This window comes from Protopterus annectens, chromosome 2.part2 (genome assembly GCF_019279795.1).
Source record: "Protopterus annectens isolate FY-2018-M chromosome 2.part2, PAN1.0, whole genome shotgun sequence".
Lineage (NCBI taxonomy): Eukaryota > Metazoa > Chordata > Ceratodontiformes > Protopteridae > Protopterus > Protopterus annectens.
The window spans coordinates 601,303,209-601,329,022 of record NC_056730.1 but is presented as its reverse complement, the minus strand read 5'-3'; the positions used below and the strand labels follow the sequence as shown (position 1 = coordinate 601,329,022).

General features: G+C 40.2%; 1 protein-coding gene across 1 annotated transcript in view; it reads left to right on the top strand.

Annotated features, from left to right (window-relative positions):
* The window catches only part of LOC122795974 (dedicator of cytokinesis protein 2-like), a 2,887,083-nt gene that overhangs the window by 2,668,859 nt on the left and 192,410 nt on the right, over positions 1–25,814 (top strand). The window contains exon 26 of the mRNA XM_044064456.1: positions 4,480–4,607. Coding sequence (XP_043920391.1) covers positions 4,480–4,607 — 128 coding nt within the window. The remainder of the gene's footprint in view (positions 1–4,479; positions 4,608–25,814) is intronic.

The following is a 25,814-nucleotide window of genomic DNA, read 5'->3' as shown; positions in this document are numbered from 1 at the left end:
CTGTGGTAAGGCTGAGACTGAATAGTGAATTTAGGTGAGGGTTTAGTTTCTTTTGGAGCTTGTGTAAGACGCAGCCTGGGACACCATCCAGTCCCATTGATGCTGTGTTCTTAGCTTTGGAGAGGGCTGTTTTTACTTGCATGTCAGTGATGTCTGGGGCTCTGCATTCTCCTGGAATGGACACAGCCCTTTTGGGGGTTGGGGTGGTGAAGTTTGCACTGAACTTTTTAGCCAGGATGTTGGCAATGTCAATTGGTTCAGTATATTTTTTGCCATTTTGCACTAGGTCAGAGCATATCTGAGAGTTGCCACCTAAGTTTTTGACATAGCTAAAGAAGGCTTTGTGGTTATCTTTAGAGCCTTTGGCAATTTTTCTTTCAAAACTGGCCTTGGATGATTTTATGAGGGATCGTAGTTTCTTGCTAATAATGATCAGTGATGCCTTTCCTTATTGGAATTTTGCTCTATCATGTAGTAGTTTCCTCCTTCTGTTGTATAACTTAGTTATGGTCAGGGACCACCAGACTGGTTTCCTCTTTTTGGAGGAGTGAGTCTTGGTTTTATTTGGGATGGCTCGATCCATGCATCCCTGTAGATGCTCATATAATGCACTTGTAAAGGATTCTGCGGATTGGATAGCATTATCCTGTAGCAAGGGGGCTTTGAAACTTTCCACCTCGGTCTTGAGAAGTATGAAGTTTGCTTTTGAAAAGTTTTTCACAGTGGTTTCCTTGACTGGGGGTGGGGTCGGGATGTGGATGTCCAGTGTGATTACTTTATGATCTGATCTTACCAGCGAGGGGTTTACCTCCGGTGTGGAGCACTGATCCCCCATGTTGGTGATGATCAGGTCCCAGTATGTTGTCACCTCTAGTGGGCACAGTGACCAGCTGTTCCAGGGCATTAGCATTTATAAACTCTAGGAAGCATTGGGCAAAGGAGTTTGTACTAGAGTAATTCTCCCAGTCAATGTTCGGGTAGTTAAAATCTCCCAATAACATGGTGTTTGGTAGGACCTTTATATTTTTCAGTGTTCTCAGGAATGCCGAGTGGGGGTCCTGAGACAAGGTAGGTGGTCTGTAGCAGGCTACGATCTGAAAAGCAGCCTTGCCCACTGTTAGTTGCACATGGATGATTTCCGAGGCCTCGTGTTGTGTTACTAACCTGGAGGTGTGGGCATCCTTTATGAAAATGATTAAATCCCAAATGGGTAGTGATACATAGCACTGTTATACAGTAACATAAAAACAAAGGCTAGGATTCAGAAAGGCTTGCCAGATTCCTCTCATGGCATGCCTTTCTAATTCTTAGGCCGCTCTACATCTGAACATGGACCTCAACATGGAGGATGGTCTATGTGACAGAACTACATACTAATGTGGCAATCCGTAAGAGTGGCTAATGCTTATTAGCTGTGTATTTGCCCTAGAAATGTCTGAGGCTCCCAAATTAGGCTGCTGAACAATTCAGGGAATCACTCTGCAGTATAAATTTTACTGCTGGAAGAAAATTCTGAATGCTGTCAAAAGACAGAGGCTACTCATTTGCTCCTATGGAAGCAGTTGTGATGCAGGTAAATGCGGCAAAGACATGGAGGTGGGATATGTGTAATTTGTGTGTATTTGTGTGGATGTTTGTCTGTAGAGGCAGAAATGAAGCTGCAGGAATATATGTGTGAATGTGTGTGTGTGTGTGTGTGTGTGTGTGTGTGTGTGTGTGTGTGTGTGTGTGTGTGTGTGTGTGTGTGTGTGTGTGAGTGTGTGTCCCCTTTGTTCTGTGTATGGTTGTGAATATTTTTGTGTGTATATGCAGATGCATGAAACAAGTTGCAGAATTGGGTGTTGGTGTGTGTGTGTGTGTGTGTGTGTGTGTGTGTGTGTGTGTGTGTGTGTGTGTGTGTGTGTGTGTGTGTGTGTTGGGTGGGAGGAGAGTTAGTGGGGTTGGCTTTGACAATGTGATGCATGATGGGCCACTTAAAAGAAAACTATAGCTGTTAGGTCTGAAAATGCTGGTATTAATTAGGGTGTGATTCAGAGACATATTAAAGAGCTGATTGTGAGGTCTTTCTCGATGCAACCATAGCTGTCTATGAATCACATTTTCTCACTATTGTAGTACTTGATCTACCTGTGGTAGGTAGTTACCACAACCACAAGTCCAGGATCTAAGGAAGTTATAGTACCACTTTACTCAGCCCTTATCAGACCTATCATTAAGTATAATGCCCCTTTCTGCATAAACCTGGTAAGATACAAGCCACTTTTGGCATATACATGACTGAAAATGTGCAATAGTTGGAATGCCAGCAGAGGTTCTGCACCAGGAAAATCCAGGGTATGAACACACTGTCCTATACAGACCACATTATGGCCCTATCTCTGTACTCAGTCTCCTACAGGTTACTGAGAAACAATCTATGCCTGCATATAAGGCATTCTCTGATCCAGCCCTGATGGATATTTTTCGCTTCCACAAAATGACCAACTCTAGAAACACTAGATCCAATAGGATTTAAACTTTACCTGTGGCATAAATAGAACATGTTGGTGAGGTAAATGCATGTCTCAAAGGATCCCCACACTATGAATTTGGCTCCCCATCCATGTGAATCAGAGTTTATCCCTTAACCCATTCAAATGTAACCTTGACCATTGGATGGGAAATTCTAACTTCACTCCAGACAGTAAGCAAAATATTACCTAACTAACATAACCCCCCACACACACACACACACACAAAGCTCTTAGCCACCTCCAAACTAACCTTCCCCTCCTAATAGACATCCCAGGTACATGGGGACATAATTAAGTTGGGCTGCATAGCTAAGTTTATAAAGTCCCTGGTGGTCATTAGCCTAGTATATACCTATGAACCTATGAGGCATTCTCTGGGAGTAGTGTATTCTAATTAGCCATGTGCTCTCCTCCAAAAATGCCTTCACTTTGGGTACTTATAATCAATGGGGAAACCATGTGAAAGGTAAGATCATGAAAGTGTCTGCAGAGAGGCAGTGGTGGGAGGGAGGCATACTTTTCAATTGGGCAGATGTTTGCAGAATGTCTTTTGCCTCATGTTTTTTGCCTGTGCCTCATAAAATTTGTGGTTTTCTGGATTTTTGTGGCAAATCAGTGAGAATTGAATTCACTAAATAATGACAGGCATTTGAGTTTCAGACTTCATGTCCTTCAGAAAATGCAAGGTAACACAAGACCTTTTATTCTAACAACTTTCTAAGTTTATAAGACCTATATTTAAAATTTGTCTCTGTTTTCGGGGCTTTGCCCCCACATTATTTTTGGCTATCCAGATTTTTAGTGCTAAGAGGTTGAGAGGTATGGAGTGAGAAGTGTGTGTGTGTGTGTGTTTGTGTGAGTGGGTAGTGTGTGTGAGTGGGTGCGTGTTTCAGTGAGTATTTCAGTTTTTTTTTTTTTTTTTTTTTTAGATATAGTCAGGACAGCATAAGTGGATTGCTTGGCTATACTTTATAAACACAGAGCTTAAAAATCAATCCCGCTGTCCATAAACATTAAGCTGCCTGGAAATCTTCCTCAGTTGGTCAATGTATTATTGAACTATATTGAGAAGAATAGCGCAAACAGTGCAGGGTTTGAATCCACACTAGGGAGAGCTTAATTATGGAGTTGTGGGGTTGGGGTAATGGTTAAGTTATTTACCTTTACAAACACATGCCACAGAGCTGATTTGTGAATAGGCTGAAACAGTGCTAAGCTTAAAAATGCCTCTTGGAGTTGTTCACCTATAGGTCAGTTATGAACCTAAAGGCAAGCCAGCCTAGAGTCTTCATTGTGCAATACCTTAAACCTCACGTAGTACAGACCTATGGAATATAAGAAAAATGACTCCTTATGGATTATCAGTATTTTAGCTAATGAATTTCTTTCACTTTTTTCTTTTTTAGTCTTTGTCCATAAACCTTTGGATGCTGGCATAATATCCCAGATAATATTTAAACCAAAGGGTAACAAGGAATCTGTCAATTTTGGCCAGAGTACACATTTAGTACAATCTGCATATTTACTGTTTATATACATAAAGCCATAGGATGCTGTATTCCACATTGCATGCCATACAGACAAAATAAGAAGAACAGACTTAATAAAGTGACAGTGCTGAGTCCATCAGTGTCCATTTATTCAAAACAAACAAAAAAGGAAATATTAAAATTAAACAAAATGCAACACTGAACATTTTGCCTGCAGTATTATATGGCTGAGTTTAATATTTGCCATGTATACTTGCAAAACCCTCTCCAGTACTTTTTATTTTGTTCTAGTTAAAGCACATAATTAGTGATGTCAAAGGGGGATCTGTCACACATGGTTGTGATTATCCCCACTTTGTAGAGGCTTACGTGGTTAAGAGTCTGAAATGCTTTGTTTTACTTATCTAATGCAAACCATTCATTGCAGTTTAACATTTTTTTTAATTCATAGCCTGTTTTTTCTTCATTTTCCACAGAATGTAGAGATATCCTGCTACCTGTAATGGCAGATATGTTGAAAGACCTGATTGCAAAGGGAGAGGAGGAGGAGCCCTGCATTGATCTAGTAAGCAATATCTTAGAGGTCCTCTTCAAATCTAAAAAGGTAGGCTTTCCTTTTCTAAACTAACAGTTTTTAACTATGTTGTAATACAACAAAACTTGAGGATTTGGAATGAAGCATGTCATTAAAGCATCTTAATGAACAAAAAAAAACTGATAATGAATTTCACGATGCAGGATCAGATTGGAGAGCAACACTGTTTGGAAATAAAATAATGTAGTTATTAGAAGGAGTAGGCATTATTTAAAAGTGAATCACAACCAATGACTTTGATTAGCTGATCTGCAAAACAACCTATATTAATCATTGTTTTGTATACATAAACAAATAAATAAATATTTCTTATTGAGTGTCTTTGAAAAGATCTGTTTATGAAATGTGTAGTCATAGTTCTTTGAGATATACATACATGCTTACATACAAATATTTTAAGCACCAGCATTAATGCCCTTCTAGCTTGCCGATATACCAAAACACTTTTTCCCATAAGTGCCCAGGCTGTTCTTAAAAATATCTAAACTAGTACTTGATTTAATGTAATTTGGCAGTCTGTTCCATGCATCAGCTACTCTGCCAGACAACCAATTAGTACACTTCTCATCTCTACATAATCGTCTACATAGGTTATCTCATGATTCTCTAGTACATTTTAATAACCCCAAACATTCCCAGAGGTAGTTGTCTCTAAATGCGTATGAAACTATCTCTCCTATTTTAAAACATTCCATTGTCTTTGGTGATAGATGAATATTCTTTATGTGCATTAGCATAGTCATTGTATGTGACCCATGCTAGTCAGAATGCAGCTTTCTTGGCTTATTTTTTGCTGAATGTTTTATTTTAGGAACAGTAGTTAGTCTGACAAGTCCACCTATTGTGAAAATAACAATGTTTCTAGCTCAGTGTCAGGCTTTTTAGTTATAGGATTTTAGGTTATGAGAGGGACTCTTTTTTAGAGTAGTGATACAGTTAGTTTTTAGAAATGGAATTTAAGGCTGCACTTAGCATTGCATTTAACAGTTGGGGACTTTTAAAGCTAAGGCTAAGCTTACAGTTAGAGTTGTACGGTGTGCATAGTCAATTGTCTTTGTGAGGGAACTTGTGTTATGAAGGAAATAATACTGAAGGTTGTATGCACATGCATTCTTTATTTTTAAAATGATGTCTCTAGAAATGGCAGATTTTGGATGCAATATATTTAAATGTTTGACTTTTGAACACTTGAATTCAGAGTTATGACTTTTAAAACATATGTTACTTGAATAAATAACATGCAGTTATAATACTTCAATAAATGAATGAGCATTCTCAAAGACAGTTATACATTTTGTGGGTGGTATACTTATTAAGTATTGTTGTCCCGATCCCCTTCAATAAAAAATGAAGCCAATCTGATGGTCCCTTGCCATAAACAAACTTTACAACAAAAGGAAGAAACTGTTGCAGAAAAGAGGAAAATCCCAGGATGCAAAAAACTCCCTTACCAAATTCAGTAAGAAGCTGAGATCCCTCATAAAATCCTCCAAAGCTAGTTACAAAAATAAAATTGCCAAAGATTCCAAAACCAACAACAAGGCACTCTATAGCTATGTCAAGAATCTAAATGCCAATGCTCAGATCTGCTCTGAGCTACAACAGAATAGCATTAAATATATTGATCCAAAGGATATTGCCAATATCCTGGCAGATCAAGTCAGTGCAAATTTCACCCCCTCTCACCCTCTAAAGGTCCCATCTTAATACCAAAAGATCACCAATTTCTGGTAATAATGGCCACACATGTAAAAGATTCACTCTCCAAAGCTAAGAATACAGCATCCATGGGACCAGATGACATCCCAGGCTGTGTACTACATGATCTACAAAATGAACTGGCACCTCACCTAAGCGTCATGTTTAATCATAGCCTCATCTCAGGCTTTGTGTCCACTGAATGGTGCACAGCTACAATTATCCCACTCCACAAAGGGGGGATACACCTTGGATCCCAGGAACTACCGCCCCATCAGTCTGATGTGCCTAATCTGCAAGGCCATGGAACGTATTATCATGGAACTTATAAAAAATGACATTGGCAACCTTAAAACACTGGACCCCACACAGTTTGGGTTCATGAAGGACCGATCTTGTCTCCTGAACCTGTTTGACTTCTTCAACTCAGTCTCCAGAGCCGTGGACAAGGGTAAGGTGGCCCACAGAGCCTATCTGGACCTCACCATGGCCTTTGACACCATCTCCCACTCTGGAATCATATATAAACTTACTAAGCTGTGCATTAATCCCTATGCCACTCAGGTTGACAACTGGCTTACTGACAGAACCCACACTGTAAAAGTAGCTGACTCCAAATCCAGCTCCAGACAAGTGACAAGTGAAGTACCCCACGGTTCAGTCCTGGGACCTCTCTTGTTTTGCATCTACTTCTCTAAAGTACAGGCCAACACTAAGGTACTCTGGCTAACAAAGTTCACAGATGACTGCAAACTGGGAGCCATTATTGTATCCCCAAATAATGTGGACATTCTACAAAAGGGCCTTACAGAAACAGATGCTTGGTGCCAGAGCCATGGGGTCAAGCTCAATGCCAAGAAATGTATAGTTATCCCCTTTGGGAAAAATACATGTATCCATGAATTACCACATAGGTGTCAGTACACTAAACACCAAAAGTGTGATAAGAGACTTAGGGACACAGGTGGACAGTGGTCTCACCTTCGATAACCACATCACCACAACAGTCAGGAAAATCCTTCTATGTGGCACATGTCATCACTAAGGGCTTTTAATCCAGAAAAAAGGAGGTCATTGTCCACTGTACTCATCCCTCATTAGACCTGTTATAGAATACAACTCCCCATTTGGTATGCACCTCTCAAGACATCTGCAACAACTGGAAAGGCCGCAGAAATACCTCACTAAAAGAATCACAGACATAAAGCAGATGCCCTATGCTGACCGTCTAAAAAAACTCTACCTATACTCTGTTGCATATTGTCTACTCAGAGGCGATCTCTGCTTAACATACAAGGCCATGTCAAATTTATTTATTTATTTTACATTTGTTAATCGGGTTAGTCTGGCTGAACTTTTGGCTCATTTTCAGCAGAGGTTTGGGGAGAAAAGCTCCTCAGGACTAGAAAACAATTTATTAAATTTTAGTAACATAGTAGTAACAATCAGCTATAGGATCTTGCAAGCAGAGACCTAGAGAGAAAAAAAGTTCTTCAGGCAATTCAATTATACAGAGTATTAACAATTGTCAGACAAGTATGTGAGTTGTTACAAAGAAGGTTTAAACAATTAGCAGAAGAAAATGTGACTAATTACAACATTATTTAAGCTGCTTAGAGCAAAATGAGTTAATAGTTAGACAGATGCTTATTTAAAGTGGGTAGGATCTAGTTGTATAGGAGTTTGGAAACAAGAAAGGAAAGTAAGAATGGCTAGTAGGAGATGTAGGGGAGGTAGAGTATAGGAGGCAGACTAGACAGGTAGGTTGTTTTGAATTAAGAGTGGCTGGAGATAGAGGAAGGGAAGAGGTAGAAGAGTCAGGGGCAAAGTGTTAGAGATACATTAAGAGTGAGGTGGTGAAATAGGTGAAAGGATGGTGTTTTCAAGATGGTTGGCTACAGTGGCAAGACCACTTTGTTTTTAGGTATTTCCTTGTGACTAATTTGAAACTTTTGCTATGCTGGAGGGATTTTATTTCCAAGGTGAGTTGGTTCCAGGATGTAGCTGGGTTATAGTTATAGAGAAGGCAGCCAATTTTGGTTTTGGGTTTGTAGATGTCTAATAATTCTTGATTTGAGCTGCGTAGCTTCCTAGCAGGGGAATATTTGGATATGATAGTGGAGAGGCTGAGGCAAAAGAAGGATAGATAGAGTATAGAGTGGATGTTTTCTAGTTGGTATAGTTGGAACAGCTGAGGGAATTCTAGCCAGTCTAGTTGCTGTAGTGCTAAGTAGTGGTGTGTCTTGCAGGTATGGTTAGCTGCAAATCTGGCGATCTTATTATAGGTAGTTTCAAGCTTGGAAATAAGTGTAAAATTTAGGTTTGTGAATATGTGGCAGCTGTATAGGAGTGTCGGGAGTAATAAACCTAGAGCTGTTGGACATGCTACACTTAATGAAATCCCAATCCCTCAGAGACACATGCTCCAGGGATCTTAACCTTGTCATCAAAATGAACAAAACATTCTGCAGGGATAAGGTCCTGACCCAGAGACTCCTCAGACTCTGGAATAGACTGCCCATATGTGTCAAGCAGAGTGCCTCTTTGGCCCTCTTCAAAAGGAACCTTGATGAACCCACCCCATTCTTATCTCATTTCCTCCCAACCATCCCTGCCTCCACTTAACCCTTTCACCCCCCCAACCCACTTAACTCCCCCTAATATCCACCCCCTCATTGAAGATGTCCTGGAACAACTTAGTTTGCTGCCAAACTTCATTTGTCCCAATCCCCTTCAATAAACACACATCACACCAAATGACATTTGACGACCTTTATTAAATTTCATAACATAGTTTTGTTCACCCAATCCATTAATTGCAACTATTCATAATATAGGTGATTCTAAGCACAGCATAACATCCTTGTAATGTTAATCAGGGCAGCGTACCTACTCACCCTGCCCCCAGAAAGCAGCGTCCATACCTCTGCTCACTTAGTTTGCTTATGAAGCACCATCCTTGTAATGTTAATCAGGGCAGCCTACCTACTCACCCTACCCAAAAAGCAGGCTCCATACCTCTGCTCGCTTACTTTACTTATGAAGCAGTGTCCCATCTCACTTCATACACCATTCATTAAGTAGGATCCTTACCTCAGCTTGCTTATCTATTCAGCAAGCTTCCTCCAGCTGCTCATTTTCCTTTCCCTAGATCCTTGAAATGAACATCCAGACACCAGATCGAGAACAGAAGAGGCAAGCCTATCCCTCTACTCCGCCAACCAGCCTGACCAGGCTTTTCCCCCTCCCTTCTACCCAAAATTATTCAAACCACTACTTCCCATAAAGGAAAGGGCAAGCCAAACATTTGGTGTACGCATCATCTATAAAGCACCTTAGAATCCTGTCATAAACCCACCTTGCCATACCATCACTGAAACACACCCTAATGAAACTCAATAAAGTAGGATTACCGTGACCCCACTGTACTACTGGAACATCCACCCCAAGAGAATACATATACTTTTCCGCTTCCTTCAAAGCTGAAATCATGGCTCATCCTGAGCAAATTGACAACCTATAACCACAAACTATAACCCCTTGAACTCAAACTGACACCCAGTCAAAACAACTAGTATCAAGTCTCCCACCCAGGACCCTGTCAACTGTAGCCCATCACTTTAGCCCACCAACTACCCATTCTGGATGTGCAACAACTCAATTACCGTAGGGGAATAGTCTAACTCCAAAACTTTAATGTCCTAACCTTAGATTGCAGAAATCCAGCACCCCTTCACCTAGTTCCTGAAAACTCACCTATGCTCAGCAGTGAAAAAATACTCTATGTGCCCAGCCATAAATACCCCCAATTCACTCATTACCAAACCATTCTTAACCCCTGTTTGTCCCTAGCCTTTCCCTTTAAAAGCTCTCTTTCCTTATGTTATCTATACCGCTAGTAGGTAATTAAGACCTATCCTACAGCTGCCTTATCCTGCAGCCAAGCTTGCTTTAAACCTTCTAACTCCGCTGTAACAACACACCCAATTTCTAAAACTACCCTGACACAGCCACCTATCTACCATGCTTCCTAAAACTCTATCTGCAAAATTCACCCAAACCACAGGTGAAGTGATCTGTGTGCTATTCTGTAAAACCTTAACCTGGTATGTAACATTAACACTACCTACTCAAGGGACAAATTTGTCACCCCAAGATACCACCCATTAGGAACAAACTCCAGCAATCTGTCAAACACCTTATTAGCCCTTCCCCCACATACGATTCAAGCAACTGGATGAGTGAATACAACCATGCAAGGTTCCAAGAAAGCAAGGATTGAACTTCACTGGCTTGCAGGAGCCGTAGGGCTGTAGCGTTATAAGTTCCTGTGCTCATATGAAAGTCATGACTCTACTCATTCCGTGGGATCCCACACTCCCCATAAACCGTCCCCGACAGTTTTCCCCTTTGACCCCCTTCCCTAATTCTTGCTTACTTGCCCCAATACCAATGCAATAATCAGCTCCCACTAATTAAACACAGAGCTGTAATATGCCTTACTAAGATGATTACTCAGACTCTCCTTGTGCCCCATTCAAGTGGCAAGAACATCCATCCTATCAAAACATCACCTTTCAAATCCTATTTTCAAGCCACTGCATGATGCCTTCTGCACTTCAGCAATCTGCAAGGAAAAGAAAAAATGATAAAATTCTATCAAAAGCAAGGACAATTTTCAACATTAATCTAACATACTAAATGGTTAATAGAATAAATTGTGCAAGCCATTAACCCTGATATCACAAACTCTAATGCCTGTCCTTCTCTGACTTGCAGTGTAAAATCCTCTACCAAACCTCAACATCTTTGTAATCCACTTACTTTTGTCAGTAACTGTTGCCCACTTGTGCTCCCCATGTGTAACCTCCTCGACACTGCTTCCATCATCTGAAAATTCATTGTATTGCCACAACTGGTACTCGGCACACCACCATCTACAAAGAAAAGGACAAAATTAAACCCTCTAATAGTAACGAGCAGGCTCCACCTTATACCCACCTATTCCAGATTACAGCCACAGCGTTCCAAGACCCCATCTGAAGAAAGAAAAAGACATGTAAAACATCCAAAATACATAACACACATTCCAAGACATCTTCAAGGACAACCAATCCTGCCAACCCAGAAAGGAATGTACCACCACCACTCCCATCTATGACAAAGCAGCCATAACTGAATCTATGCTTCCAGTGACCCTATTAAATAACCAAGATAAATTTAACTACCAGTCGAGTATGTTAAAACTAAACCCTGCACATGAAGGGACCTATCAATATTCACAACCTGGGTAACCCTGCGATTCCAGGCCACATCCATTAGCGCCCTGTATAAGCCAAGCTAACTTATATTGTAAAACCATCTGCCTAGCTCTTAATCTTCCATCTTCAAATGAGGCACACTAACCAATATAATGTGGAACAAATGGACACAATGCAGCAAACCTAATAATAGCTGACTAGCAGCTTACAAAATACAATCAGGTATTATTTTAAATAGTCCTCTTACAAGGTTAAAAGGTTGATAAAACAGGTTGTGGCAGCATGAATATTCAGAATGGTATGAAGTCCGCAACTCAAATGCCTGTCATTATTTCTGACTACAGTCTTAAGACTTTACCATAACTTGTCAGAAGACACCTTTAAAAAACGTGTAGCAAAATCTGAACATCCTGCATAAATCTGTACCAAGGACTTTCAGGGAAATTAACTCATCTTTATATTGCCTTTGAAGTTGATCTGAACCTAAAGATTTGTAACATTTACCAATCACCATGCAACAACTGCATTGTATATCGATGGTATGCATCCCAACAACCCTTTCTGCTAATTACCCAACTCAAATGAAAAGTAAAACAACTTCTTGAGATTAATTTCATAATCAATACCCAAATACTGAAGTTTTTGCTCCCTTGATGTGCAACTTCATAACAAAACTAAGCTATAAACTGATTTGTTCTACCATCTACATCTAATCACTTTTCACTTGAAACCCTGTATCAGTACTTAAATTGGACATCTTAAAATTAAATATCCAAAAGCAGAATTTAGCTGTAAAATAAATAAACAATGATACTGTAAAGAAAGTAACCTCTTCTCCCAACTTAAGCAAAACCAAACAATTCAAACCACCAACTTCCTCAGTATTTCAGAACATAGGTTAGTACTAAGCTAATTGCCCTTGTAAGCCTAGCCAATTATCCCTTGTGAGACTCAAACCCTGCACCTTGTGTTTGTAAGGCGAACACCTAGGCCACCCTCCCAACCATATCAAAGAATAAATATGCAAGCACATGTTTACTGAAATGAAGAACATACTGTCAAAGTCACATACAGGACAATATCTATAAATATAATAAGACAAACAATACTGATGTCACACAGATATTACCAGAAATTATATTCCAACTGCACCAGCAGTCTAATTTGAAACACAACTGAAAAGGCATGCACTCACTTCTTTCATAGCAAATCTCCAAATAAAAAGCAAATATAACAACCATATTACACCCTACGCTAAGCTCACATACCAACCTGCAGACTACACTATAAAACAACAAAACGCTCCTACTGTTCATGTGGTCTCATTGGAGCAATTTATGTAATGGCGTGTACAGACTACCTACAATGTCGATACATGAGACAACAACTGATGGGATGTAGCTGGAGCCCGAGAGCCAGTCACAGGGCCTACAACTTTAACCATTTCACCAGTCCTGCTCCTCTTCAGTTCGCTGACTCATCAACAAGCTCGCTCTCCCTCAGCAACCATTTCTCCTCCTACTGAAACACCTGGCCATACTTCCTTAGAGTGACCCAGTCCATCGTTCCTACCTCGGGCTCCAACACTGCATGGGTCAAAGAACAATTGGCAGATTTCAGTTAGGAAATATAAGAAGAAATACAAATTATTGCACGTGTTCTCTCATAAGGTGTGAAATTCCATGGAATCCCAATTTCTCCATTGCTTTGACAGTTCAAATGTCAGTATTTTATAGTGTTTTTATTGAAAAAATATAAAATCAGTGTGTTGATGTACTTTGCAGTCCAGCCTAACCTTTGAACCAAAAGGGCTTTTTCGGTCTTGTAGTGTGAGAAGATGTCATGATTTTATGCTGATAAGACTGGTGACATTAAACACAGCCTTCTTCAAGGAACATTCATAGACTTTGACAGTAATGTGGTTTGGAAGCCCTTTGAACTCTGTCAAAGTTTAACAACATTTAACATTGATGATATTAAACCAGTTGCCTGTTAGGAATTTAGTAAAGTGTTACTGGATCTGGGTTGCACGAGATGAACTGTTGTAGCTTACCTTGTTTAGCACATTGTTGAGAACTACTTACAGATGGTACAGGACTGTACCTTTCTGAGTATTTCTCTGAAAGGCACTACACAGCAGCAATTATTATTTACATCCCTATTTATTTTGGTGCACAGATGTGGCTTTTAGCAAACTGCTTTAGCTACTGTAAATCAGAGAGTTTGTGCTTATTGCCAGAGTTAGGGCTATAGCAATAGTATAAATGTAGTGACATGATGGAGTGGTTTGTAAGTGAACCAATATCTTCCAAATGGTGAGCAAGCAAGGATGAAATGGAGGCAAACAGTACCAAATGCTGTAATCTCAGTCAGAGATAAATGCTGCATTCTGATGACTGACTTTATATTAAATGTCAAGGTCTAACTACAAAAGACTAAGTCTGCTTTTTTCTGGTCTCTATTGTTATTTGTCCTGATACCTTTCAGCTGTGCCCCCACTCCCCCGATGGATCCACACAGCAGCAACTCAACCTCTCCACAGATGCTCCAGGTCCACCCAAGTTGATCCCAACCTTCCGAACACAACCAGCCAAACTACCTGTCATAGAGATGTACCACAACATCCACACCACTCCACCTCCAGCAAAAGAAAACAAACTCACCCCACAATGTCCAAACCAGCCAGGCATGCCAGAAGTCAAAAGCCACTGACAGAACAACACACCTCGATCCTGCACCCCTGAGAAGCAATGAGAAAAAGGCCAACCACAGACGTGCATGGTGCAAGAGAAACACTGCTCAGGAAACCCGCGAAACACCACAAACTGTCGCCTGTGAGTCTGCCAAGCCCCAGCCCTGCCACCAGAAAACCCAGACACCATCTGGACACCAGCAATGCCCTTCCAAACTGGGACTTTCCCCTCAAACTCACCCCATGGTGCCAAGCACCACAAAAAAAAAAAAAAAATTAGTTATTGCTTGCCACAAAGCTGCAAGCTGTCAAAACAACACAGAGAGCGTTCACCAGCCCCAGCCTCCTGCCCATCTTCATCCCACCAAATCACTTTCTCCCCCTGCTTTAATCCTATCCCAGCAGAAAACAAAAGAAGTAAATTACCATTATCCAGCTCTACCCGAACCTAATTATTAATCCCAGGCCTACTTGATCCCTCACTACCAACTGGTTGTCATGGACGTAAGCCTGCCTGTAGCAAGTTCATGCCAAAATGTGATTGCTTAACTCAACTATACTAGACTAAACCCCTTAAGCCCCTCCCCATCCTTATCTCATTTCCTCCCAACCATCCCTGCCCCCACTTAACCCTTTCACCTCCTCTATCCATTTAACTCCCCCTAATATCTACCTAACCCCCCCCAATGAAGATGTCCCGGGACAACTTAGTTTGTTGACAAACTTCATTTTTACAGCTTCTCAAACTTCTAAAGAGAGCGAGTAATTTGATCTGGAAAATTCAATTCATGGAGCCAGACACAGAACCCCAAGGTGCTCATTTTAGTTGACTCCTCAAATTGTATACATTTTAAATTACAAATCAAAAATTTTAATTTAAAATGTAAATTGTAAGCATGCTGCCTATTTGAAAAATATTAGATTACTTGGGATGTGAAAAATAAGAATAAATAAACTTGAACTTAGGATCAGTGTCAGCATTTTTGGTATGCCACTGAGTTTAAAGTTTAAGGATAGCCTGTAATGATAGCTACTGCCATAGCAGACCAATGTACTTCATCACCATCATAATTTGTCTCCTCCTCCTCTTGCAGTCATCGTGGCTCCATTGCACACACCAATGCATATGGGTCTTCACACTTCATATGGAGCACATCCAGACAGGCTTTAAAATAAGACATTGCACATTTCACAGTGTTGTAATTAATTTTTGCCACACTAAGGCAGCCAATCATACGAAGATTTATGCAGGCCACATTAATTAATGTTTGCTAATCAGCTGCATCTTGGTAATTCAGTAGTCCACTAACATTATAATAAAACCATGTATTGTACTTCAGCTGTTGTGACTAACCATCATATAGATAATTATTCAAGTAATCATGTATGCACAAATTAAACAGTGGTTTGATATGGATGGACTTTGAATTTTACTCAGGGTATTCATGCATGCATCACATATGAGTCAGCTGTTATATATATCACAGTGTGTAAAATAGTTTTCGTGAATTGTATTATTTATTTGACTTTGTTGACAAAGAACATATGATTGGGGAGACCCTATTTTCAGCAGAAGCCCAGGGAGAAAAGCTCCATCCAAGTAAATTTATATTAACAAGTGAATTTCAGATCATTCTTAGAAAAACAACAGTCACATTTCTCAGAAAAAAAAAACAAAATGTGAAGACATGTCTATACAGTACTGTATTTATATCAACAATTAAAATTCTATACAGTTCTTGTAGCTCTAAGATCTTACAGGAAGTAAATGGGCTGATAATGTAGAAGGTAAAACATCACTCACATTTCAGTAAAGAAAGGTTTGCATGGAGATTAGGATACATAATGAAGTAAGTTATAAAATTATGTAAGAAGGAAGATGTTGGTATTGCGTAGGCCTGTAAAAAGTTGAAGAGATATAATAAAGTAAGTTATAATATTACACAGGAGGGGAGAGGAGATAGTAATATACAGGAGGATAGTGGTAACAGCATATGAATAAGAGAGCATTGCATAGGAGTAGCTCTAATAAGGCTGCATGTTCTCAAATTTGTGTATCTAGAAGGTTTATAAATTAGGTATACAGGAGATGTATGAGAGGGATAAAGTGGTGGATGGGGGGTTTAAAAAAGAAAAATATGAGAAGTATTGTTTAAGAGGGGGTAAAGAGGAGTGTAGTGATTTAAGGGCAGGAGTGAAAGTTGTTAGGGATGTAATGATTCAAGTAGAGAAGGGCAAAAAGTTAGTGATAAGTGAAAAGAAGTTTGTGCTTTTACTAGAGGTCTTAACCTGGTGATAAACATGAGCATGACCAGGACGAGGTAAGGAATTGTCTGAGCTGGATTTTATAGCTTGGAAGTTTGTTAATCATTTTTACTTGTATAGGGATGGTGTTTCAGAGTTTGGAGATGTGACAGGAATATAGTGAGCCCCCATTTGCTTTAATAGTACTTAGAAGAAACGAATCTCCAGAATGTAGGTCCCTTGTGTGGGTGTAGGGCAATAATATTTTTGTTTTTTCTTTTTATTGCAGGGCATTTTTCAGGATAATATATCAGTTTGTATTCCATAATTAGCTGAGAGTATGTTATGTAGTTGTTAAGCTCTAGTTCTGCTTTAAGGCTTGGCAGTGGTGAGCTCAGTGTGCAGTGCTGGTAACAAGTTTAGCTACTTTGTTGTAACAGGAGGCTAGTTTGGATTTTTGTGAAGAGCTTAAGTTTGTAAAGCTAGGTGAGGCATATAAGAGAGTTAGAAGGAAATAGAATCAGGCTAGGGATTTCCATGCTAAGGTAAGGTACTACTTTGCCCTGTAAAGAGAGCCAAGTTTTTGGTGAGTCTTTTTAATTGTTTGAAGAATATGTTGATCAGATTTAAGATTGCTATCTATTATAATACCCAATAATTTAGCATGAGGTACTACCTCAGTTTTAGTATTATTTGCACATGTAACCAAGAAAGATTGTCTTTGACTGAGATATTGTTTTGGGGGTGAAGAGCATCAGTTTTTTGTAATTGGGATAAGGAGTAGGTTTTAATTTTTCTGCCATGTTTCAATTGTGCTCAGCACTTGCTCAGAGCTCATGGCAAGCAGTAAATAAACTACTAATTCCTACAGCACTCAACTTTCCTCACTTGTCAAGAGGAAAACAGTTCTTAGTACTTAAATAAATAAGCACCTCCAGGCATGTCCATGGGTCACCTCCCGGTGTTTTCTCCTGTTCACTTGATGAATCTGGGCATCTTGGGGCAATGTAGCAATTGCCTCATGTACACTGACATCCCTCTCTTCCGACCACCCAACACTACAACCTGTAAGAGATGCAGTTATATAGCCAAACATGAAGCCAAACTCCCTCCAGCCAAGACTGGACTAGACAATCAAGAGGAGAAGGTTAACACCTGCACCACACCACACTCAACACAAGTCCTTCAAAACCCACACTACCAAAACTCACATAAAGAAACACAAAACACACACACACATTCACGGAGGCTCTCAATAAAAATCTTCCCAAGCAACAGAGACCTCCCAAGCTGAAACGCAGACAACCACCACCCCTCAACACTACCCAAATGACACATAGCCCACAAAAATCAGTGTGCCCCTCAACCTCAGCCCATAAGGAAAAACAACATACCCAGCACACTAGTCATATGTGATGCTATAGTCAGGCACACTGATGTCCCACTCACTAGGAAAACAATGAGAAAGTTACTGTCAGCTGTCTGTTGGGTGTCAGGATCCACCACATTATGTACACACTCACGTCACTCCACAAGTACAAATATGACTCTATCATTGTCCATGTTGGTGTGAATGACCTGAGATGTACCTCCCTGGACTACAAGAAAAGAGACATGGAAGAGCTCTCGGATCTTGTATCCCAGGCAGGTATAATCCTAGCCCTGAGTAGCATCCTGCCATTGTTCAGAACGATACCACAGTACAAGGACAAAATGATTGACTTCAACAATTGGCTAAGCTTCTGCTGTCATTCTAAGGGGATCCAGTATCTGTCTGCCTGGGACAGCATGGTCGAAAGACCATGATGCTTTGCCAGAGATGGCCTGCACCTGTTGCCCCCGGGATTCCAGATACTGGCTTAGGCTCTTGCCACCCCTATACTGCCATTTTTAGGCAAGGTTCAAATGCTAAATTCACCACCGTAACAGGTACAAGCAAGCAAACTCTGAGGGTAATGCTACTCAATGCTAGAAGTCTAAACCTCAAAATGCACTCACTCGAGTCACTCTTTAAAATGGAGAACATCGACATCTGTGCAGTGACAGAGACCTGGTTCAAGGCTCCAGAGAGAGATTACCAGGCTGTAATTCATACCACACCTTTTGGCCACTTAACCTGGACTGAAACACTAAAAGCAGAGGTGTGTCCATATTCATTAAGGATATTCACACCTCCAGGCTAGTTGCTCAACATAATGCATCTGAAATTATCCAAGTGCAACTAACACTGGGCAAGACTGCAATCCAGGTTGTAGCTTGTTACAGATCCCCCACCATGCCCCAGGATTCCCACTCTTCATTTCTTAAGATACTGGAAAATATTAAGGTACAACTCAATACCTTAATTATGGGCAATTTCAACTACCCCACCATCAAATGGGAAAACTACTCATGTACCAACTCGTTTGCTCAACATTTTCTGGAATTCATAAATTCCAATGCCTTGGATCAGATTATCCACACCCCCACCAGAGGCAGCAATATCCTGGACCTGGCCATTACCAGTATGGGTAACCAGCGTTCCATGCCAGAGGTCAACTCCTTGCTGGTTAGATCCGACCACAAGCTAATCACCCTAGATATCCATATCCCACCCCCACCCCCCATTAAGGAAACCACCACCAAAAACTACTCCAAATCCAACTTCATGCTTCTTAAAACAGAAGTGGCAAACTTTATGACACTCATGCAGTCGAAAAATAGAGGTACGACTGCTGAATCTTACACAAATGCACTGTATAAGCACTTACACAAGTGCATGGATCATGCCATCCCCAACAGAACCAAGACACTATCCTCCAAAAAAAGGAAGCCAATCTGGTGGTCCACTGCCATAGACAAACTCTACAACAGAAGGAAGAAGCTGTTGCAAAAAAGAGTAAAATCCCAAGATTGGAGGAACTCCCTGGTCATCCTCAGCAAAAAGCTGAGATCCCTCATGAAATCCTCCAAAGCCAGTTATGAAAATAAAATCACCACTGATTCCAAAGACAACCAGAAAACATTCTACAGCTATGTCAAGAATCTCAATGGCAACATTCAGATCTGCTCTGAGGTACAGCACAATGGCACTAAATATACAGAGCCAACCGATATTGCCAACATCCTGGCAGTGCTAACTTTGCCCCCCCTCACCCTCCATCTTAATACTGGAAGAATGCAAAGCCCCTTTAATCATGGATGAACAAGTAAAGACTGCACTCTCCAAAGCCAAGAACACAGCATCCATGGGACCAGACAACATCCCAGGCTGCTTACTGCATGAACTACAGAATGAACTGGCACCCCACCTAAGTACCATGTTCAGTCATAGCCTCACCTCAGGCTATGTGCCTACTGAATGGCGCACAGTAACAGTTATCCCACTCCACAAAGGGAGTGCCACCATGGACCTCAGAAACTACCGCTCCATTAGCCTGACGAGCCTGGTCTACAAGACCATGGAACATGTCATCCTGGAGCTTATAAACAAAGACATAGGTAACCTCCACACCCTGGACCCCACTCAGTTTGGGTTTGTAATACGTAGATCATGTCTACTAAACCTGATTGACTTCATTGAAGCAGCCACCAGAGCTGTAGATGAGGGCAAGGTAGTGCACACAGCCTATCTTGACCTCGTTAAGGCTTTTGATACTATCCCCCACTCTAGAATTATGGATAAACTCACTAAACTGGGCATAAATCCCTATGTCACAAGATGGGTGGCCAACTGGCTCACTGATAGAACCCACACAGTAAAAGTAGTCATCTCCAAGTCTGACTTCAGACCAGTGACGAGTGCAGTACCACAGGGTTCGGTCCTGGTTCCTCTCCTGTTTGGCATCTACTTCTCTGAAGTGCAGGCCAACACAGAAGGTCTTTGGCTAACAAAATTTGCAGATGACTGTAAATTGGGAGACATAATAGAATCACCTAATGATGTAGACATTCTACAAAAGGGCCTCACAGAGACAGATGCTTGGTGTCATGGCCTCAGGCTCAATAACAAGAAGTGCATTGTCATCCCCTTTGGGAAAAACTCGGTACCCATAAACTACCACATAGGTGGTAGCTCACTAAACACTGAAAGTGTGATGAGACCTCGGGACGCAGGTGGACAGTAGACTTTCCTTTGATAACCACATCGCCACAGTAGTCAGGAAATCCTTCTACATGGCACACCTTATTACAAAAGGGTTCTCCTCTAGAAAAAAGGAGGTCATTGTTCCTTTCTACTCATCCCTCATCAGACCCATTATAGAGTACAGTGCCCCGTTTGGCATGTATCTCACAAGACACCTACAACAATTGGAAAGACCACAGAAATACCTCACTAAGAGGATTACTGGCCTGAAACAGATGTCATATACAGACCATCTCAAAAAACTCCAGCTCTACTCCGTCACATATTGCCTACTCAGAGGTGATCTCTGCCTAACATACAAAGCTATGTCAAACCCAGAGCTGTTGGACATGCTACACTTAAAGAAATCACAATCTCTGTGAACAACATACTCTAGGGACCTAAACCTTGTCACCACAATAAACAGAACATGCTGGAGGGACAGATTCCTATCCCAGAGACTTCCCATACTCTGGAACAAATTACCCATTCATGTCAAGCAAAGCTCCTCATTGGCCCTCTTTAAGAAAAATCTTGATGACTCAATGAGAAAAAGAAAATTCACCCTGGGGATCACTTCTGTGGCACTGCTTGACAGGGGCACAGGAAAATAATTTTCTTGGGTGGCAAAAGCCAGGGATCCTTTTTGGCTAGGCTTATATAGGCCCCAGGGCAGCTAGCCCAGTACCTACTTATGAACCTATGAACCTATAAGAGGAAGAAATTTGAGTGATTTGTTGGAGTCTAGACATTGTGGGAACTATTCATATTAAAGTCAAATCATCTGTGTATTGTACTATATTTGCTTGGTCTAGAGCAGTGAGAAGCTTGCATATATAAATATTAAAGAGAACGTGTTTTAGTATACAACCTTGAGGGACTCCTATGATAACTAGAAGAGAGGAAGTGAGGTCCTGTTGCCATCTGATGGCTTGTTGCCTTTCAGTTAGATAAGAAAGGAACGACTTAAGGTAAAACTGAGAGAGACCTATAGAAGATAGTTCAGTGGGAAGATGTTGGTGTGATACAGGGTTGAAAGCTTTGAATATGTCTAGGAACACAACTGACACTAGTTACCGTTAGTGTTACGCTAGTTTATAGTGTTAGTGAAGTGAAGGAGGGAGGTAATTGTTCTGTTGTTGAGTCTGAAACCATGCTGTGTTTCAGAGTAGATTCTTTAAATTTAAATGATGTAAAAACTGAGCATGAATGCATTGTTCAGGCTTTTTTGTTATTGGAGGGGATTGGAATGAACCTGTAGTTATTAAACTCTTTAGATGTACTACCTTTGTATAAAGGTATAATAAAGGATTTTTTCCAGATGGAGGGAACATAGTTCTTGGTATAGTTCTATTTATCAATATAGAGACTGAAAAATTGCATTTGCCGCTATTTTTATGCAGTATGAAGGGTGCTGGTTGGCAGCTGGGGTGACTGATTTTAGCTTATGTAGCAGTTTTTTAAAAAGCTTTGCTATATTATATCAGAATTTCTTTGGATTATTACTGTACAAGTTTCTTCAAACAGATTTTATCTCTTACTGAAAATTAGCTTTTTCAGTAGGTGAAAAATATCGCATGATTTGTTGAGGTCAACTTTTAGCTTTATTCTGGAATTTGTGTATACACTCCTTCACTGCAGAATGAGGTAGAAAAAGGGAATCATTTTTAGGACTGCGATGCCATTATTAATCTTTGCATAAAGGGAAGATGATGCAGTTCTTATCCCAGTGCAAACAATGTCACACCTACAGTCTGATTACAGATACGCAAGTACTTGGTAAAGGAGATAGTAGCCATTTAATGCCTGCCGCTGGCATTATGCTGAGTTTGTACACGTGTGTCATTTTCAGTGAAATCTGTTTTTGGTATACTGAGTTTGTAGTGTGTGTCATTTTCAGTGGAATCTGTTTTCGGTATGTTGATTTTGTACGTGTGTGTAATTTTCAGTGGAATCTGTTTCCAGTATATTGAGTTTGTAAGTGTGTGTCATTTTTAGTGGAATCTGTTTTGAAAATCACAAGCTGAGGTTCTTAAGCATCCAATAGATTTAGGAAGGATTGAAGAAGTGGAAGGAGTAATTAAGAGTCATGAAAATGTAACTTTTCTTATTATGCTTAATTTGATTACTTGTTTCACCAACAGATTGCCTTTGTTGCACTATTAGGCATGAGTATGTGTTAAATAAACTGCAAGCTCATCAGTTATTGATTGTCTGCATGCTATTCATGTTTCTGTCAAGTCTTGCATAAAATAAGCAGCTTTGCATACTTTTTTGTAATGTTTGTCAATCTTGCCTTTTTCATATAGCTGGACAGAAAACTTGCGCTGGCATATTAGAAACAAATATGTACACCAAAAAGCTACTATTTGTTAATAATTCTCTGCACAGTGATACTGCAGTGAAGTAATTCAGAAATATAACCTGGGATTCAGGAGTTACCTGAGGTAGTGAGTTGCTGGTGATCGGCCAATCCTTATTGGTTACTCTTTCTTATTCAAAGACAGGTTCACTACAGTGTCTTTATATGGTTGGTACAATCACCACTGTCGGCCATTTTGGTCAGCCTCTCTAAATGATTAGGGAAGCACCCACATGAAATTACTTACATTCATAAAATAACTCAGCTAATAGTGTTAATTAACATAGCCAAAATATGGCAGTTTCCCATTCAATTGAATTGGTGGACCACACTGCAGATAAATTTCGGAACTTCAGCAGACAAATAGTGATGGAAATGTATGGCACTGTATGTGTGTGTGTGTGTGTGTGTGTGTGTGTGTGTGTGTGTGTGTGTGTGTACATGAATGGCTGAATGCATTCAACTGGGGGTGTCATGTTGAGTAACTGTCTGTGTTTGAATCAATGTCTTGAGTGTGGAGTTTTCTGCGTGTGTGTGTGTGTGTGTGTGTGTGTGTGTGTGTGTGTGTGTGTGTGTGTGCATGTGTGTGTGTCTGTTTGTGCATCTGTGTGTGCATGTGTATATGACTGCCTGTATGTGTATGTAGAAGAGTGAATGAGGTGACTGACTGCACCAACACAATGCATTGACTGCCAGTGGTGATTACAGCTGAAAGGTGTTTTTAGCACTGCAGTAAACCTGGGCAGTTCAGATGCATTTAAATTTGCTGATAATGACGTCTCTTTGTGGCTGAACATGTTTCTGAATTACATTTTCATGGTCATGCATACTGCACCTACCTATCATAGGGAGTTTGTGTGGCCACAGTCCCCCTGCCTCTGAATGCCAGTTTACCATAATATAAACATTTATTTCAAACATGGTTGAAATGTTGCCTCTTTCATTCAGTTAGATATACCTGCTTGAGCCCCTCATAGTTGTTATTCACTGCATTTGCATCATGTTACAAAGTCCTGCAACAATCCAAATAATGACTTGAAAATGAATATGTCTGGTGCACATTTGTTGTGGAATATTAGCAGACACTAACTACAAAAGTTTCTTCAATGAAAGTATTTGCCCATAACCCACAAAACAAACAACATCAGTATTACACGTTCTAAAGACTTAAACCTTGTCTGTGATATAAATAGGACCTGCTGAAGAGATAGGTCTGTTTCCCAGAGACTACCCTGTGTATAGAACAGGCTCTCCATCCATGTGAAACAGAGTTACTCCCTAACCCAATTCACGTGCAACTTGGACAATTGGATGGGAAACAGGAAATTCATCCCTGGTTTGGCACCTATGTGTCTAATGGACATAGGCAAGCTGTAAATGGTTCATCTGATAGGCCCATGCTTACACTTATCAAGGTTATCAGAACTTGTCAGAGATTTGGGATGCATGGCTAGGCTTAAAAAGGCCCTTATGGTCAGTAGCCTAGTAAACACCTATGAAGCTAATATATAAAAACATTCACAAGTGAGAGGTTTAGATGAAATACTAAATTTTATCTGGGTTCATTATCCTATTTTATTAAATACATACTGTAAATAATTTATTTTTTTCAAACTGATGTAATATCAAAGTCCAGTCACCACGAGTAGTAGTTATATGTCTTGAGTGGCCAGCCTTGTGGTTAAATGATTTCAGTGTCCCAGGCCCCAATAAAGCTTATTATGTGCCTATTCCAAACTGCACTGTGACAGTGGCAGAACAGACACTTCTTTCCATCTACTAGACATAACGACTACGGTCTTTAGAGCTTATATTGCTTGCTGCTCCATTTGCTTTTATTTTAGATATGCTTGTGATGCCCTCTCAGAAATCAGCACATTGATAGTGGAGGACGTGCAGTACTGCATATAAAACATCTGAGTTATAGAAAGCAGTAAACAAACTCAAAAGGATTACTGTAGTAATATGGTTTGGTCCACTCCTATCTCCATGGTTGTTATGGTTTGTCTGATACAGAAGTAAAAAAATAATGCCCCTCCTTCCTGCTGGTTTTTTTCTGCTTTATGGCATTTTTATGCTCCAAAGAACCACTAGCCCAATTTGACTAATGGAATATCATCTTCTTTCATGTTACTACCTGCTGCTCCTGCTGCTATTAGCAAAATATCACGCTAACTAACTTAGCAGAATGCTGATAGTTGTCCAGCTATAGACCTGAGATTATTCCCCACGTCTCTGATTTTGGTCTGGTCATTATACGACAAGATATCTTCAGTTCACTCCTAACAATAAGAGGTTATGCCCTAATTAATCATATCTACTTGTTAATCAAGTAATTAAAGAATGAGTAAAACTCTTTCAGGCAACTCTTCTGACTATTACAAAATACCCACCAATCTTAGATTCTTTTTATTACACAACTTATACATGCCACCGTGCTACTTACTGATTATGATTTAAGAAACACCACTAGGGTAAACATTTGACCTGGACAAGCTATGGAGCATATGCTTCTGCTGCTGACATAGCTGAAAATATTCTTGGGCAAGTCATTTTGCTGTTTTAGAAGTGGTGTTCTCATGCCTGCATTTTGCTTGGATACATTGGTATGCAGTCACCTGTTAGGATGTAAAGGACTTGCTTTTCTCAGAGTATAGAAATTATTTTGTCTGCATCCAATCTCGGCTGAGTAAAGTAAAGCAAAACATTGCTTTATAGTACAAGCCATATATTTCACTTCAGAATTTACAATTTTGTCATAACTTCACAATGCCTAATTTCCTAACTGACAAAACGAAGACAGCCAACCCCCTTCACTTTGTCATTACCTTCATGCTTTGCTGTCTTATTTTCT